The sequence below is a fragment of the Vombatus ursinus genome, unplaced genomic scaffold (genome assembly GCF_900497805.2).
Source record: "Vombatus ursinus unplaced genomic scaffold, bare-nosed wombat genome assembly UNPS02009770.1, whole genome shotgun sequence".
NCBI classification, from domain to species: domain Eukaryota; kingdom Metazoa; phylum Chordata; class Mammalia; order Diprotodontia; family Vombatidae; genus Vombatus; species Vombatus ursinus.
The window spans coordinates 2,960,677-2,976,513 of NW_020949548.1; the positions used below are offsets into that span (position 1 = coordinate 2,960,677).

Genomic DNA, 15,837 nt, shown 5'->3' on the forward strand with positions numbered 1-15,837 from the left:
ACAACATGTTAACATCTAGGCATAAACAAGCTAAACACAGTATAAAGTGGAAATATTCAACAAAGAGAAAGTGCTAGGATTAAGGGGGATCAGGAAAAGTCCTGTAAAAGGTAGAATTTTGGCTGGGACTTGAAAGAAGTCAGGGGAGCAGAGACGAAGAGAAAGAAAATTCCAGGCATGAGGAATGGCCAGTGAAAATGTCCAGAGCTGGAAGATGGAGTAGTTAATTCAAGAAAGAGCTCAATGTATAAGAAGACTGGGAAGGAAGATGTCAGATTATGGAGAGTTTTAAGAGCCAAAAGAGGATTTTATATTGGATCCTAGATTTGATATGGAGCCACTAAAGTTCATTGAGTAGAGAGGGTAATATGGTCTGACCTGTACTTCATTTTTTAAAATAAATGAAAGAGGCATTTATGAAGTACTAACTATGTCATAGCATTGTGATTGAAATACTGGAGATACAAATAGAAAATTAAGACAGTCCGTGCTCTCAGGAAGCTCACATTTTTTACTCCCCCTTTTTAAACATTCATTTTTAGAAAAGTTTTGAGTTCCAAATTCTCTCTCTCTCCAGCCCCTCCCTCACCTACTGAGAAGTCAAACAACAGGATGACTTGTACTTGAGGAAGATCATTTTGACATTAAAGCATGGAGGATGGATTGGAGTGGGGAAGAGGTTGGTGTCATACGGAACAGCCAGCAGGTTATTGAAATAGTACAGGTATTAGGCGATGAGAGCCAGCATCAGAGTGGTGGCAGAATCAGAGCAAAGAAGGGGGCATATGCAAGAGTGTTACAAAGGTGAAATCGAAAGATCTTGGCAACTGATTGGCTATGGGGAATGAGCAAAAGTGAAGTTTTGAGGATGACAGCTTAGGTGGACTGAAAGGATGGTGGTACCCTCCCACAGTAATAGAAAGTTAGGAAGCGAGAAAGGATTGGAGGGAAAGATAATGAGTCCCGAAAACCTAGAGAGAAGACACTATTAAGGAGAAGAATGTAATCTACAATGTCAAAGATTGTAGAGAGGTCAAGAATGATGAGGATAGAGAAAAGGTCATCAGATTTGGCAGTTAAGATTTGATCACGAACAACTTTGGAGAGAATGGTTTTTGTTGGATGATGAAGTTGGAAGCCAATTTGTAGAGACTTAAGTAGAGAGTGAGAGGAAAGGAAGTGAAGGCAAATATTGAAGGCGGTCTTCTGAAGGAACTGAGCCACAAAAAGGAGGAGAAATATAGCTATGAGGGATGGATGGATCAACTGAGGGTTTTGAGGATGATGAGGACATGGGCAAATTTGTAGGCAATAGGAAAGCAGTTAGTAGACAGGAGAGATTGAAGATGAATGAGAAAGTGAGAATGATACAGCAATCTATTAGAGAAGATGGGATAGAATGGGATCACTCATATAATCTTTGTAAAAACAGCCATTTCACATGAGAGAGAAGTAAAGGAGGAGATAGGAGCAGAAGATACCTGGGTGATGTGAGGGGCAAGGGGCAAGGGAGAGGTTTTGGTGAATGGTCTCAAAAGAAATAGAAATTATGTGTGTATGTATGTACATATACATATATACATATACATACATGCATATATGTATAAACACACCATACATTAATAGGACATAAGAAACAGCTGGAGAATACAAATGATCACACAGGGAGACCAGAAATAATATTTCCACAATCCTCTGTTTAAAAATATCAACTGAGGATCAACCATGGATAATTGCTAAAAGTGATTTTGACTATTAAAAATATCCCAGTAAGACTATTGAGATTTCATTTTATGACAGTGAGTAGAGAGTCTGGCGTTGGCATCAGGAATAACTGAGTCAAAGTTCCACCTCAAAAACATTGGTCATGGGGCAGCTAGGTGGTGCAGTGGATAGAGCACCAGCCCTGGAGTCAGGAGGACCTGAGTTCAAATCTGGCCTCAGACCAGACACTTGACACTTACTAGCTGTGTGACCCTGAGCAAGTCACTTAACCCCAATTGCCTCACCAAAAAACAAAAAAACATATTGTTCAGTTGACTGAACAAGGTGTTTATCTTTTAAGAATTCTCTAAGACTAAGTTTGTGGGGTATTGCCAGATTGCCTTGGTAACTTCCTTATTAGGGGTACCCTAGATCAATGAAATCCAGGGCCAGTCCCTTCCAGGGCCATGACAAAACGTGAATACTTTACAATCTATATTTTGCAATAAGCTCATTTATATTTGAAATTAAATTAAAAAATGCCTCACCACTAGATAATGTGAATATCTGGAAGCATTTCCTAGATAACAACCCAAGAGAGTCTTATTAAAAGTTGTTTTGAGGATCAAATGAGATAATACATGTATAACAAGTTAACAAACCTTAAGGTGTTGCATAAAGGACAGCTACGATTATCATTACGAGAAGGCCAGCACTGGGTAACATGAAGAATACTAAACTGGATATCAAAGGACCTGGGTTCAAGTCTAGCTCTGTTATTTAGTAAATGAATTGAAGCTTAGCTTCTCTGGAACATAGTTTTCCTCATTCATAAAATGGAGAGGCTGATTCAATGATCTCAAATTTATGATCTTAGGCAGAGGATCCTTTGGTCCTATACTATGTAAGTATAAAGTATTACAGAAAAGTGTTATTCTTGTTGACAAGCATTGAGCATCCTACATATACCATACTCAGGTCTTCCTGACTCTAGGTCCCGTGTGCTATTTACACACATGTAAGGCATATATACAAATACATGCATACACACATCTAGATACATGTTTACATATACACATGAATGTACACACACACACACACACATATATATATACGTCCTTATATATATTTATATACATAATAACAACTAGTATTTACATAGTGCCTACTATGTGCCAGGCTGGCAATGTACTAAGCTTTTTCTGCCAATGTTATATTATTTAATTCTCACAACAAGAAAGGGAGGTGTCATTATCCCCATTTTGTACTTGAGGAAACAGGCAAACAGAGGCTGTGTTGAGCACAATACACAAATATGCCTATACACATACATATAAATGTGAATGTATGTGTATATATGTATACACCTATCACATACACACACAAACACACACACACACATATTTCCATTTATAGATTGGGAAAATGAGACTTAGTGAGGTTACCTTACTTGTTTATAATGCTAGTATGGATCAGAGTAAGATGTTAACCTAGGTCTCCTAAATTCAAATCACAATGTTCTTTTCATACTCTCAATCTAACTAGAGCCAAGTTTATATAACAGACTAAAATCCCTAAATTTTCATAAGAAATCACAAATTTTCTTCACACTGTGATTCTCCATTTCATATGACTCAGTTTTTTTTTACAATAGGCATATTTTTACTGTAATAATCATGCTATTTTTTTGTCCAATATGTTGCAGTTTCACAGATATGTTGTTTTAGAGGGATGACAGAGGAGGAGATTGAAAATTACAACTGGAAAATCCACAGTTATTGTCACTATTATCATAAATCCCAGACCTGAAGGGATCTTAGTGATCCCAGTACCTAATGACCTCCATTTTTAGATCAGAGAAGTGAGAAAAATTGCCTAAAGTCACACAAGGAGTTAGCAGCAAACTCAAAATTGTTGCCAGATCTTCTCATTTTTTTCCATTATATCACAAAGTTTTTCATTAAGGAAAAAGCAAACAAGCAAACAACCTTTTCAGTTTTTAGAGACGTAAATAATTATCCCTTTGGATTGAGGCAGTGCCAGACGTAACAATAAGTCAGAATCCAAAGAGGCTTTGGAAAATGTAAACTATGTGCTATCTGAAGTCACAAAAGAAAGTAGTCACTGGACTGGTTTTGTTTTCCAACATCCTTTCCAGATGTAATTCATACATCCCAATCTACGAGCCAAGAGTTCGCACCAAACATTCCAAGGGCTGTGACCTTGGACTCAAGACTTATCTGGGCAAAGATTTGTATTCAGTAGCACAGAAATGAAATCACTTCCTGGAAAGGCAGCCTTGTGAAGCAGACAAAGCAATCAGCCAGGATCCAGGATTTCAGAGACCCTCTGGTCCAAGGGTTCTTAACCTGAAGCCTATGGATTCTTAAAAAAAAAATGGACAATTCTATTTTAACATGATTATTTTAACATAATTAGTTTCCCTTAAAATTTTATGTATTTTATTTTAGACCTTTAAAAACATTATACCTAGAAAAGCTCCATTATACCTAAAAAAGGCTTCACCATACTATGATAGGGGTCCATGACACAAAAAGAAGTTAAGAACCTCTGCACACATTTGATTTGCTCATTTTACATATGAGGAGACTGAGGCCTAGGGAAGTTAAATGATTTGTCTAAGGCTACACCGATGCTAAACATTAAAGACAGACTTTGAAACTAGGTCCTCTGAGTTGACAACTAGTGATCTCTCTAACAGACCATGTAGAGAACGCTGTTTCAGTGTTCTCATCTGTAAAATGGGAACAGCGGTATTATTATTATGCATATGACGTTAAACAAGTTAATCTATTTTTGCCTCCAGTCCCTTCTCACCTAATGCTCTGTCTACAAGGTATGTCTAGTCTTGTGTTCTGGTGAAACACAGGATCATATATTTAGAGCTCAAAGGGACCTTGAAGACATCTAGTTCAACCCCTTCATTTGATAGATGAAAAAAAACTGAGGCCCAGAGCAGTTAAGAGACATATTTGAAGTCATGATTTAATCAGTAATGGATGCTGGATTTGAACACAGGTCCTCCAATTCTGAATCAGATATTGTTTCTACTGCCCCAGCCTCAGACACTTCATAGCTGTGCAAGCCTGGGAAAGTAACTTAATTTCTCTCTGTATCAGTTTCCTCATCTGTAAAGTGGGAATAATAACACCTACCTCCCAGGGTTGTAGTGAGCAGAAAATATTTGTAAAGTACTTTGTAAATCTTAAAATTCTCTATATCTATATGTATGTATGGATATACAAACACACACATATACATACATGCATATACACTAGCTAGTATGCTAGCTAATGTATACATGTGTTTATGCATATATATATATGCAGCTAGTATATATATATGTAACACTACTAGTATATATATATATATATACACACACACACTATTATTATAATGAAAGTAGGTTTGCTTATCCTGTAGGCATATCCTTGAACTTGCTTATTAATTATGGTGAAATCCCTCCTCTTCCCTGAGTAACTACATGTTCACTCTGCCTAACAAGCCTCCTTCCCTAGGCCCATCTCTTCCTCTCTTGATCTTTCAAGACTCAGTTCAAGGGTCACAAGACCTGTGAAACTGTTCCTAATCCTGGCTATAGGTGCTTTTTCCTCAAATTACATTGACTTAATAGAGTACATGATGTCATTCCCCTTCTCCTTTTGACCTATCACTTAGTCAAATGTAAGCTCCTTGAAGGCAAGGATTGTGGGGATCTAGTTTCCTGAATCTTCAGGCCTGAGCACAGTGACTGGCACATAAGAAGGGAATAATTAAAATTATTAATAGATTAGCATTAATAAATATTAACAAGTTAATTATTACTAAATATTAAGTGCTTGTTATTAAGGATTTGTGGAATGGTTGAAGAATGCAGAAGTTAGTAAATGTTCCTTACTGTTCTCTCTCTTTCCCTCCTAATCTTTCCACTACTATTATGAACTAACACTCAGTAAGCAATATGATAATAATAACATAATGATAATAATAATAAGTAGTATGATAATCATCACCATCATAATGGCTAGCACGTATAGAGTATTTTGCAAAGTGTTTTATCCATATTATCTCATTTCACATAATTATTTATATTACTTATATTATTTATATGCTCACCAATCGTTCAATTCTCTATGTGACTCACCTGTGTTTTGTTAGATTCTAATCTCCTTAAAGAAAGAAGGGATATCTGTTTAAACTCCACAATAAAACTAACAGTTTCCATTTATAGGACCCTTCATGGTTTATACATACATTATCTTTGTTCCTCATATTAATTGTAGATTTGGCACGGTAAGCCCAAACTTTACAAATGAGAAACCTGAAACGCACAGGGGTTAAATGACTTACCCAAGGTCACATGGGGGTAAGCAGAAGAGCAGTCAGGGTTATTCATCCACCAAGTCCACAGAACACAAGAATACAGAGTGTCTTAGGAGCATGGTGCTAAAGCCTGAATGACCTGATACACTACTATCTCGAACTCCCTCATTTTTAACACATGAAGAAACTGAAGTATAGAGCAGTCTGAAATGTGAATGGCTAATAATAGTAACAATGGTGATGATGATGATGATGATAAATACTAATAATAATACCAATAACTAGCATTTATATGGCTTCTTAAGGTTTGCAAAGCACTTTACAAACATTACATTATTTTATCCCCACAACAACCCTGGGAAGAAGGTATTATCATTCTTCCCATTTTACAGATGAGGAAATGGAGGCAGGCACCGGTTAAGTGACATGGCCCAGGGTCACATAGCTAGTAAATATGTGAGGCTAGATTTGAATTTGGAACTTCCCGACTTCAGATCCAGCATGAGGTTTTATTTGCTTCAAATACTATGTGGCTCTAGTCTGGCCTCTATGTGAATAAAATAAAAGTGAAGATAAATTACAGCAATTCTTGTCTCCTTCAAACAAGGGGAAAAAATCTCAAACACTTACGACATTCAGAAACATGATGATCACGAAATTGATGCATACTCCAGTCCCTGATGTGGCAAACTGCCAGTATTTTTTGACGAAATACCACTTGAAAGATGCAAAGTGCTCCATGGCCACGAGACGATAAACCACGACAGCAAAAACTGTGGTGAGCACCAAAGAAATCTGGATTGGGAGAGATGAGAATGTGAAATCGCTACCAAGCTTGTGCCTCACACGCCAAGCACCCTGTCCCAGGGAGAGGGACTCCCCAAGAAAGGAGGCACAATATACTCTGTTCTTATCTCAAGTAATAGGCAGTATTGTTAAACACTCCATACTTAAACCAAACCATATGGAATCCATGCAATGTTTTAGAAAAAGAACCCATAATCATCATTCAATTTCAATTGATAACCATCTAATGTTGCAACTATTGCTCAACTGTATTCCAACATAAATGTTTTCCTTTTATATTTTATGCATTTAAAAGCATTGATTTGAGAATCCACAGTCTTCATCAGACTGCCAACGGATCCATGACACAAAGAAGGCTCAATACCCCTGTTCTCATAGAAGCAAGCATTCATTAAGTGCCTATTATATGCCAGGCACTTAACTAGGCTTTGGGGATTTAACCACAAAGAAGGAAACAAAACCTATTCTCCAAGAGCTTTCATTATAGCAAATCAAAGCTGTTTCATTTTTGTCTTTTTATTCTCAGTACCTAATATGCTGTCCTTCATACAGCAGGTGCTTAATAAATACTTTAAAAATGAATCATAGTGAAGGACTTTCTCTGTTCAAATTATTACAGACAATAGGGTCATGTCAGATACAGGTTATTAGTAGAGATGTTGTATTTTAAGGAATTTCCATTTCTCTACCTTATTCATACAGTGAATGTCCCCAAAGAAGTCTTGATTCTAAGCAGCATAACTACCATCCTCAGAATAATTCTATGACTTTTACAAGTTTTTTTATCCCCCTCCCTTGCTAATTCCCCAGTAACCCGATGTATATTTAATGAATATATTTATTCAATAAGATATTCAAGGTCTCACAATCAGTTGCTCTCATAGAAATATCACAATTCTTCCTGACTCTAGAATTCTCTCTCTTTTAGAATATCTCATTTGGGAAAAACCATGCACATTAATGTTCTGACATTACTCTACCATTAAGAATATTCCTAATATGGAGATCATAAGCCGAAGGAGTTTATCCATGAAGGGCTGGTAAGGCTCAGGTTTTCCTGTGATGGGATTCACTCTTTCCACCTGGGCATACTTTCTTTCAAACTGGGGGCGAACATTTTCCTAGGAGAGTTAATATATGTCAAGTTAATAGATGAAAGCAAGTCAAGTTAATATATGTCAAGTTAATAGATGAAATCAAGTCAATATATGTCAAGTTAATAGATGAAATCAAGTCAAATTAATATATGCAAGTTAATAAATGAAAGCAAGCCATGAACTCTGTTAATATTTTCATAAAAGTCACCATTAAGAGCAAGCCAAGAGTTTTGCCTATTTAAAAATAAAACACCTAAAACTTGGCAAGAGGAGTCACTGTTTTCTCAGCAACAATGATAATAATAATAATAGTAGTAAGTACTAACATATTTATATAACTCTGTAAGGTTAGAAAAGTGCTTTGTACCTATTGTATATTATGTCTCATTTGATACATCAAGCCTCTTAAATAATACAATTATTATCCCATTTTATATACGAGCAAACTAAGGATGAGGGTAGCGAAGTGACTTGGCCAGGGTCACACAGCTAATAAATGTGTAATTAAGGATTTGAACTCAGGTGTTACTGACTCCAAGTCCCAGTATTCTATCAACCACAACACCTTTCTCTGAAAACAAACAGCCTCCAGTAATCAAGACACTTTTCATTTGTATAAACTTTTCATAAGTAAAAGTAACACTGGAAAAAAACTTAGAATATATTATATTATTCCATTCACAGATACAATTGCCATCTATACCATATGGATTTCTTAATAATAATGACCACCTGTGATGTCAGGTAATGTAGCTCACCCACTTGCTAACTGGAAGATATGGACACTGAATGGACATCAAGGGCGCCCTTGCACTCATTACTAACTTCTTTAGAAATACCTGTATTCATGAAGAAGTCTATCCATCAAGGATCATAAGCTTGAACAATCCTCATGATACCAGTCCAATCCCATTGCCATCCTTTCTCTGTGACGTCTTCTCTCCAGAACATATAACTATGTGGCATAACTGGGGTTCAGCCCCAGGATACTGACATGGAGGGGGTATATTTCCTGTTCAAAGTGACCATCCTATCTAGGGTGTGATAATTTTCTCAGGGTCTTGTTGACATGGACCCCCCTCTCTGGTTCTTGCCTTCCCTCTCAAATCCTGTGGATGCACTGGCCAGGCCACCCTTGCTCCTGGTGAAACTCCACCTGAGTTCAGACTATCATCTGCATTATTATCATAACTCTCTCCCAAGTCAATATGTCGCAGGCACAAAAATTCCAAATTCCATCACTGCTTACCTCTTCCTCTTCCCAGTCAATAAGGTCCCAGTCATAGGTCAACACAGCCCTCCTCCTCTTCCAGAACTCCAGGAAAACTGTAGCTGTAAAAAATAATTTATTCTTTAGCAATATCACGTATTTGTCAGGAGAAAGTGAGGGATGCCCAGCCAGGTGGACATTGACAAGTGTCTTCAAGATGAGTGGGCAGGGAAGAGTTGCTATATTTATCATTGAGGTAACTCCCTTACCAAGAAAATCACCAATCCATTTGAACTTTGAAATAATTAAGAATAATATCACGTATTTTTCCCATTAAATGGCTTCATTTTACAAATGTGTCTGCATTCTTTTCATAATCTATACTTCTCATGACATAGGAAATGAAATAACACTAACTACTGAATAGTGAGTGGTACCTTCTCACCTGCTGTTTCCCCTACTTATCTCTCCATTTTGATCCCCTTCAATAGAACATCGGAAGAAAGGTAGCTCTGAGGGGTAGCAGTAACATTTAAGTCAGTCTTGAGATGTGATTCTGAAATGGCAATGTCTTCACAAAGGTTAATTGCCTTTGAAACTAGGTGGTGCAGAGTAGACAGAGAGCTGGGCCTGGAGTTATGAAGACCAGAGTTCAAATCCTGCCTCAGACACTTGTGTGAGTGACCCTGAGTAAGTCACTTAACCCGCTTGCCTCAGTTTACTCATCTGTAAAAGGGGGATAATTATAACACCCAACTCCCAGGGTTGTTGTAAGCATCAAATGAGATAATAATTGTAACGTGCTCAGCACAGTACCTGGCATATAGTTAAGTACTATAAAAATGTTAGCCATTGCTATTATCTTTTATGTATGTGGCAAAATATTTTTTCTTTAGTGATCTGGTGAATTCCATTGCATAGTCAAATTAGAAATGCTGCCTGAAAAGCTCTGGAAAAATAAAGAAGAAGAAAAAAGAAAGAAGTTGCTATGGCCTAGTCATTGTAAGTATAATAAAGGGATCTACATACTTTAAATATAAAAGATAACTAATTAATGGTTGTTGAATGGTTATTGGTTACTGTACTTTGATCTTGGAGAGGACCAAAATGACATCACTATATTGGAGTCAAGGTACAGTGTGTCTGTTTATGACTGATCAGACCAATATGAGCTCAGAAGACTCTATCACAAGTCAGGCACCATTGTCCGTATGTTGAATGAATGAGTAATGGAAAAAGTGTTGGGTTTGGAGTCAGAAGACCAAAGTGTGAATCTTGGCTGTGAATCTTGTAACCATGTGTGAATTATTTCCTTTCTCTGAGCTTGTCTGAGACAATGGTATTTATACCCCCTATGATCTCCCTGAGTTTTGATGGGAATGTGCCCTGAAGTGGCATAAAAACAGGAACAGAATTAATCAGTGAAACCATGAATTGGTTCGTTGCTCCAAAACACCGAACCATTGTCACCACCAAAGGATGGACACAGTAGAGACAGGGAGGTATGAGGGCTGGAGGGACTGACTACAAAGTCAGGAAGATGTGACTTCATGTATATATTCTGACTGTATGATCATGGCTAAATCACTCTACTCATGCAGTTTTCTGAGACTGGAAAACTGTAGACAGCTGTGGATCTCCTTACATGGAGAAAATATATATATACCTTGAATCTCCCATATTGATGGAATCTCCCGTCCTCTGTTGTCAAATCCAGTGTTCTTTCCACTCTACTGAATGGTCACGGGAATCTTAGTGTACGTCATGCTACTTTAGACCAATTCTAATTTCTTGATTTTACAGATAGGGATACTAAGGACCATAGAGGTTAAGTAACTGGCCCAAGATAATCAGTAGTCAATAAACACTTATTAAGCAGCTACTAATCCCCAGGTACTGCACTAAGCTCTGGGGATACAAAGAAAGGTAAAAGACAGTTCCTTCCTCCTAGGAGGAATCTAACACAATCACAATCTAAAGGAGGAGACATCACATCAATAATTATGTCTAAGCAATCTATATATAGGACCAAGTGGGATAATCAACAGAGGGAAGGCAATAAAATTAAGGAAATACAGGCAATTCATGGGAGAGTCAGGAGTTGAATCCAGGAGCCCTCTGTCTACAAATCGACGGTGTTTCTCGTCGGAATTTGATGCCTCCCAAGTGACAAAACCACAACACAAATTGTATTCTCCTTTCTTTGAGTCAAGGATTCTTAACCTTCATTTTGTCACGGACCCCTTTGGCAGCTGGGTGAAGCCTCTGGACCTCTTCTCTGAATAATGTTTTAAATGCATAAAATAAAATACATGAGGTTATAAAAAGGAACCTATTGAATCTATTGAAGTATTGCCCTCCCCCTCCTCCACTGTCTCTCTCTTTCTTTCTCTTTTGTGCACACATACACACACACACACACACACACACACACACACAGACCATTTAGAGACCTTGCTTTGATGCTTATAAGCTATCGTTACCACAGGCCAATCATTTAACCTCTATCATCCTCAGTTTCCTCATTTGTAAAACAGAAATGGAAAACAATTAAAGAGCATATATCAGGTACTTACTATGGCTACAAAGATATCAAACAAACAAACAAGTCCCTGGCTTCAAGTAGCTTACATTCTATTAAGCACAAACAACACTTGTAGAATTCATTCGTTCTGTGAAGAGACTCAAATGAGATTGTACGTGAAGTGCTTTGCAAATCTCCAAGGTCTATGTCAGCTATTTAAAGACTCCAATTAAACCAAGGACCATAGGTTTGGATTAATCCCAGTTTCAACCTGTAGCTTCCTTCCATCAATAGTGATTTCATGGTACCTTTGAGGGTTTTATAACTTCAGAAAAGTTTCCACTCTCAGTTTCAGTCCTAACCTAGTTTATATTAAACTTTGTTCTTAGCATTTGTATTCAGAAATTTGTTTCTTCTTTCCAGAGTGGAAATTAGAGGGAAAATAAGAGGCACACATTCTAATGGAATAGTGCCCAAGGATGTCTTAGGTTCATAGAATGATTTAAAAAAAAGGAGAGCATATTAAGCATTTGTACTATAGAGCAGATAGTTTTAAAAGGCAACACTACAAAATTAACAATTCCCTTTTATTCCTTAATATTGGAGACCTTTCCTGGGTTTCCCATCCTTAAGATATTTCAAATATTCTTCAACTGCATTATACTACTAGAGTTGTGATATATGCCATCTCACATATTGAGACTTCTTTAAAATTTAGAATCAGCTTTTAACTGAATATGCCAAGGTTTTGTGATTCCATCAGTACTATAACTACCTGGAGCCAACAAAGACGTGAATTCTTTTTTGATTTAGCAGATAAAGTCTTAAAGCCACAGAGACATTAACCAACTAGCCCAGAGGTGTTAGAGGTGAGATTTAAACCCATGTATTCCTGATTCTAAGCCCAGTGCTCTATCTACCCCATCTCCCTGCCTCAAGGAACCACTTTTAGTCCAAAATAAATATACCAGTATCTTTTTAATTGGGAGGCTGCTTGGTATATGGGAAAAACTGCTATCTTTGGAATCAGAGAACCTGGGTTCAAAACCTGGATCCCTTCCATCAACCTGTGTGACCTTGGGCAAACCCTTATCCTTTCTGGGCCTCATTTCCTTGTGTATAAAATGAAGGAGTTGGACTCTAGGTGATCACAAAGATCCTTTCCAACCCTAAATTTATGATTGGACTCAACAATTTCTAGGATCATAGAATACAAAGACTGCAAGGGTCTTCATTTTACACATACAGAAACTGAGACACAAGAGGTGAAAGTGGAATATCTTGCCCTAGTTGTAGTTGTGTTGGTGGTGGGGTTGGGATTAGAATGTTAATCTTTTAATTCCCAGCCCTGGGTTCTTTCCACTATACAACCCCAAATCTAAATATATATATACATACATTTACATACATACATACATACATACATATACACACACACACACACACACACACACACACATATATATATATACACACACATGACAACAACAAACAGAAATGACCAAAACAAGTAAAGACTGTTCTGAAGTGGGGGTGAGAGAGAATCAAAAGGCCTTTTTTCATTAACAAAGATAAGAACTTGAAATTTCTTAAAATAAGCTGGAGGTAGAATGACTTTATCAGGAACAGCAACACTGAGACTGCCAATTTGGATGGGGTCCAAGTGCTACTAAGTCTTTCACTCAGCTCCTTAGATTTATTTTTAATAACATTCTCAAGCACGATGTGCTTCCCCCACATGGTGTTGCAATCTCCCCTTTCACTAAAAAGAAGTGGGATCATTGTCGAACAGGTTCTACTCGTGATTTTGGGAACTCTTTGATTTCATTCCAGGAGAATATTTATAGCACGATTTTCATTGTTATCCCCCATCCCCTCTTTGGAGGTGTGTTTATTTTTAATTATTTTTAATTTTAATGATAACTTGTTTTCACATTACCTTCATTTTCTAATAGATTCCTTATTATTCCTCCATGCAGTAAAATACCTCTTGTAACAAAGGAAAAAAAAAGCAATTCTGCCAAACTAATACATCAAATAATCAATCAGTAAACACTGATTAAGCACCTGCTATATGCTAGGCACTGTGCTAAGGGCTAGGAATACAAAAAGAGGTGAAAGACAGTTCCTGCCTTTAAGGAGCTCACAAACTGTTGGTGGAGACAGGATGCAAATAAAAACATGCAAAGCAAGGACATACAAGATAAATAGGAAATTACCAGAGAGAAGGCATTAGAACTAAGAAGGATTGGGGAAGTTGCTGCAGAAGGTAGGGATTTAATGGACATAAGAAGGAACCCAGGGAGGTTAGTAGTCAGAGTAGAATAGGCAGAGCATTCCAGGCATGAAGGACAGCCTTAAAAAATGCCTGGAGCCAACAGATGGAGTGTCTTGTTTGTGGAACAGCCTGGAGATTAGCATCACTAGATGGAGTATCTGTCTAGATGTAAGGCACAGGAAGCCTGGAAAGGTAGGAGGGGGACAGACTATGAAGGGCTTTGAATGACAAATAGAATATTTTGTATTTTATCCTGCATGCAAAAGGGAGCCATTGAGTGTGGGGGTGACAAGAGCAGACCTGCACTTTAGAAAAACATCAACTGAGTCTGAGTACATGCCACTCTTTATATTCTCTGCAGAGAAGACACAGAGATGTGTTTTCCCATCTCTTTCTCGGGAACAAGCTTAATTAATTAAATTATACAGTGTTTGGTTTAATTTCTTTTATTATTGTTTTTATACTTCCCATTTCCATTGTTGTAGTCACCATGTGTGCTTTCTCACCTCTGCCCACTTTATTCTCCATTAGTTCAAATGAGATAATTTTAGGGTTAACACCCTAGTCACTAAGAAATAGTGTCCTGTATGTATAATAGAACAGTTTACTAGTTAGGATGAGTACTAGCATTAATGGTTGGATTAAGGGTTAATGGATGAATAAATTCTAGACATTGGAAGTCACATTTGAGAATCCTTAGCAGAGATATGTTTGTCTTATGTCTAAGAGCACTGAATCCCCTCCAAACCTATGTCCACCCTCAAATAGCATTTAATTATAATGATGACTTACAATTAGTGCTTAAAGGTTTGTAAAATGATGTAGGTGCATTATCCTACTTGGTTCTCTTAACAACCCTATGGGACCAGTGCTATTATTAACCTCTTTTTATAGATAAGGAAACAGACTTGGAGAAGCAGGTCAAGTTAAATCAACAAGCCTTTGTTAAGCACCTACTATGTGGTAATGGGGATACAAAGCGAAGTAAAAACTGCCTTTGTCCTCAAGGAGTTTGTAGTCTAATGAGAGAGAAGATATCCAAACAACTGTGTACAGACTAGATATATACAGGGTAAATTGGAAATAATCTTAGAGAAAAGGCAGGTGACATAACTTGGCCAAAGTCTTGTTAACTAATGTGGGAGGTAGAATTTAAACCTATGTGCAGAGTTCAGAATCTAGATTTCACTTTCTTCTTTCCTTATGATTCATGCATAGTCAGGCTAATTTAGTAACCTCATCCCAACAAGGGCTCTAATGAATACCAAAGTCAATTAAAAAACTAGCTCAGTGCTGACATTGGAATATCAAATATCACCACAATGACATCTGCTAACTATCCCAAAGTCAGGGAGACCTGGCTTCATGTTCCTCTGCTGACATATACTGGTTATATGGCCCAAGACAACCATTTAACCTTTCAGTGATATCAGTTGCCAATTTACAATGTATACAAAGAGTTTCTGAAATGAGAATTCCCTATACAAAAGGGATCACAGGCTAGTAGCAAAATTAAGAGAGAGAGAGAGAGCATGAGAAAGAGAGCATGAAAGAGAGAAAGAGAGAGAGAGAGAGAGAGAGAGAGAGAGAGAGAGAGAGAATATGAAGATAAGATAAGATAAGAATCGGGATAAAAAGGTATGGACAGGATGAGATCTATACTATTGGAGGGAGTACCTGGTAGAAAAGAGCCCTGACTCTGAAGTGAAAGGACCTAGGTTCAAATCCCAACTCTGAGGCTTACTACCAAGTTAGTCACTTGATCTCCTTGGGTCTTAGTTTCCTTATCTGTAAAATAAGTGGGCTGGACTAGAAGGCTTCTGAGCTTCACTCCAGATCTTAACCTATGACCCTATGAACTTGCAGATCCATT

General features: G+C 37.5%; 1 protein-coding gene across 1 annotated transcript in view; it reads right to left on the minus strand.

The window, feature by feature from the left end:
• The window catches only part of ANO3 (anoctamin 3), a 448,483-nt gene that overhangs the window by 38,155 nt on the left and 394,491 nt on the right, over positions 1-15,837 (minus strand). The window contains exons 15-17 of the mRNA XM_027852601.1: positions 9,202-9,284; positions 7,836-7,976; positions 6,679-6,843 (exon numbers count right to left, since the gene is read on the minus strand). Coding sequence (XP_027708402.1) covers positions 6,679-6,843; positions 7,836-7,976; positions 9,202-9,284 — 389 coding nt within the window. The remainder of the gene's footprint in view (positions 1-6,678; positions 6,844-7,835; positions 7,977-9,201; positions 9,285-15,837) is intronic.